A 1,445-nucleotide genomic window follows, 5' to 3' on the forward strand; every position below is an offset into this window, starting at 1 on the left:
AATAACACTCGCCAAAATGTCACGTCCCTGCAGATTGTACTACGTATCTCGAATACGACAAAGAAGAGAGTTATTAACAAAACCGGTATAAACCAATTCGAATCACATGCACGACCAATTAACTCCCTAGCGCCATGTCGAATTTACCTTCACCGCTAGTTGGAACAAATTTGCCATATATCCCGTAGACTGGGTTTATTTTAGTTTGTTGTAGGTTGGCCAACTATATATAGCTGACGAATTCACTGTCCATATGTGCTTACACAGCGTGTGAGTTCTTCAGTCACCTTAAACAGTAAAAGAAAAAGAAAAAGAAACATTCTGAATAAAGTAAAGTTCGATACTAATCGATATTTACACCCTTTCTTTCCCACCAGTGCACGTCATGAGAACATTATACATATATAGAATACAGGAGTCTATCAATACAGTGTAGCCCCGTTGTAACGCGATGGTGTTCTCGTCTAACGAGGACGATGACGTTACCCGGTTCAAAGTAGATTTGTTGTAAGTTGAAAGTGAAAAGGAAAACTCCAAAGTCCAAGCAGTTGTGTTCAGCAAATAGTATTTTTGTTTCTCAACATTTCGTTAATAATTTTGTTTTTGACTAATATGATTTGTGTATAGTCGTGGAGAACAAACAGTCACCGCAGTAAAACTTAAACTATAATGAAATAACTTACTGGGAGGGGCCGCCTCAGGCACGTGGCCAGATAGCTCAGCACCGCCGGTGGTGGATGTGTCTGAAAGATTCACAAATTAACAGAACATGTTAAAAATGTTTCTTGTTTCAATTTATGTCAGACGGTGTAAAGTCAAAACTACTGTTGGGTGCGACTTGACTAAATCTACAACTACTAACAGCATTAACTATAATTAAAACATGAGTTATGATGTTAATAGAAATATAATTATGATATTAATATAGGGGGTCCACTTACCGAACAGTCTCCTCTTGAGTGGCTTTGGCTTCAAGGTGCGGGCGCTGGGGGTTGTGTAACTAGGAAGTCGTGTGAGCGTGGGGGTGGTGAGCGTGAGGGTGTCTTGTGTGAGCGGGGAAGGGGGTCGTGTGAGCGCGTGGTGGGGGAGGGTCACGCCTCCTGCTGCGGACTGGGGGCGTGGCGGAGCAATAAGCACATGTTTGTCCATGATGAGATGAAGGGGTGAGAGGGGGGGAGGAAGGAAAGAGGAGAGAAAGGAGGGAGGGAGAAATGCAGACAGATATGTGCATACGCATGCGCAGTACACACGCGCCGACAACCGGCAACCGACGTACGTCACAAACGGCAGACAGACAGGCACGGATGCATATATTCCTTCTTTTATAGTTACTTCTCTCGACTTCTCGTTCACCCTTTCCCTCTCAGTGACTCTTAAACCCCCTCCCCCCATCTCTCTCTTTCTCTCTCTCTCTCTCTCTCTCTCTCTCTCTCTCTCTCTCTCTC

At 44.1% G+C, this 1,445-nt stretch overlaps 1 protein-coding gene across 1 annotated transcript in view; it reads right to left on the reverse strand.

Moving 5' to 3' along the window:
• Nucleotides 1–242: 242 nt before the first annotated feature.
• LOC106816447 (ATP-dependent DNA helicase PIF1-like) overlaps nt 243–1,445 on the reverse strand; it is a 7,109-nt gene continuing 5,906 nt past the window's right edge. The window contains exons 2-3 of the mRNA XM_014821066.1: nt 684–743; nt 243–287 (exon numbers count right to left, since the gene is read on the reverse strand). Of these exons, the coding sequence (XP_014676552.1) occupies nt 243–287; nt 684–743 (105 nt within the window). The remainder of the gene's footprint in view (nt 288–683; nt 744–1,445) is intronic.

Source organism: Priapulus caudatus, unplaced genomic scaffold, assembly GCF_000485595.1.
Source record: "Priapulus caudatus unplaced genomic scaffold, Priapulus_caudatus-5.0.1 Scaffold1380, whole genome shotgun sequence".
Lineage (NCBI taxonomy): Eukaryota > Metazoa > Priapulida > Priapulimorpha > Priapulimorphida > Priapulidae > Priapulus > Priapulus caudatus.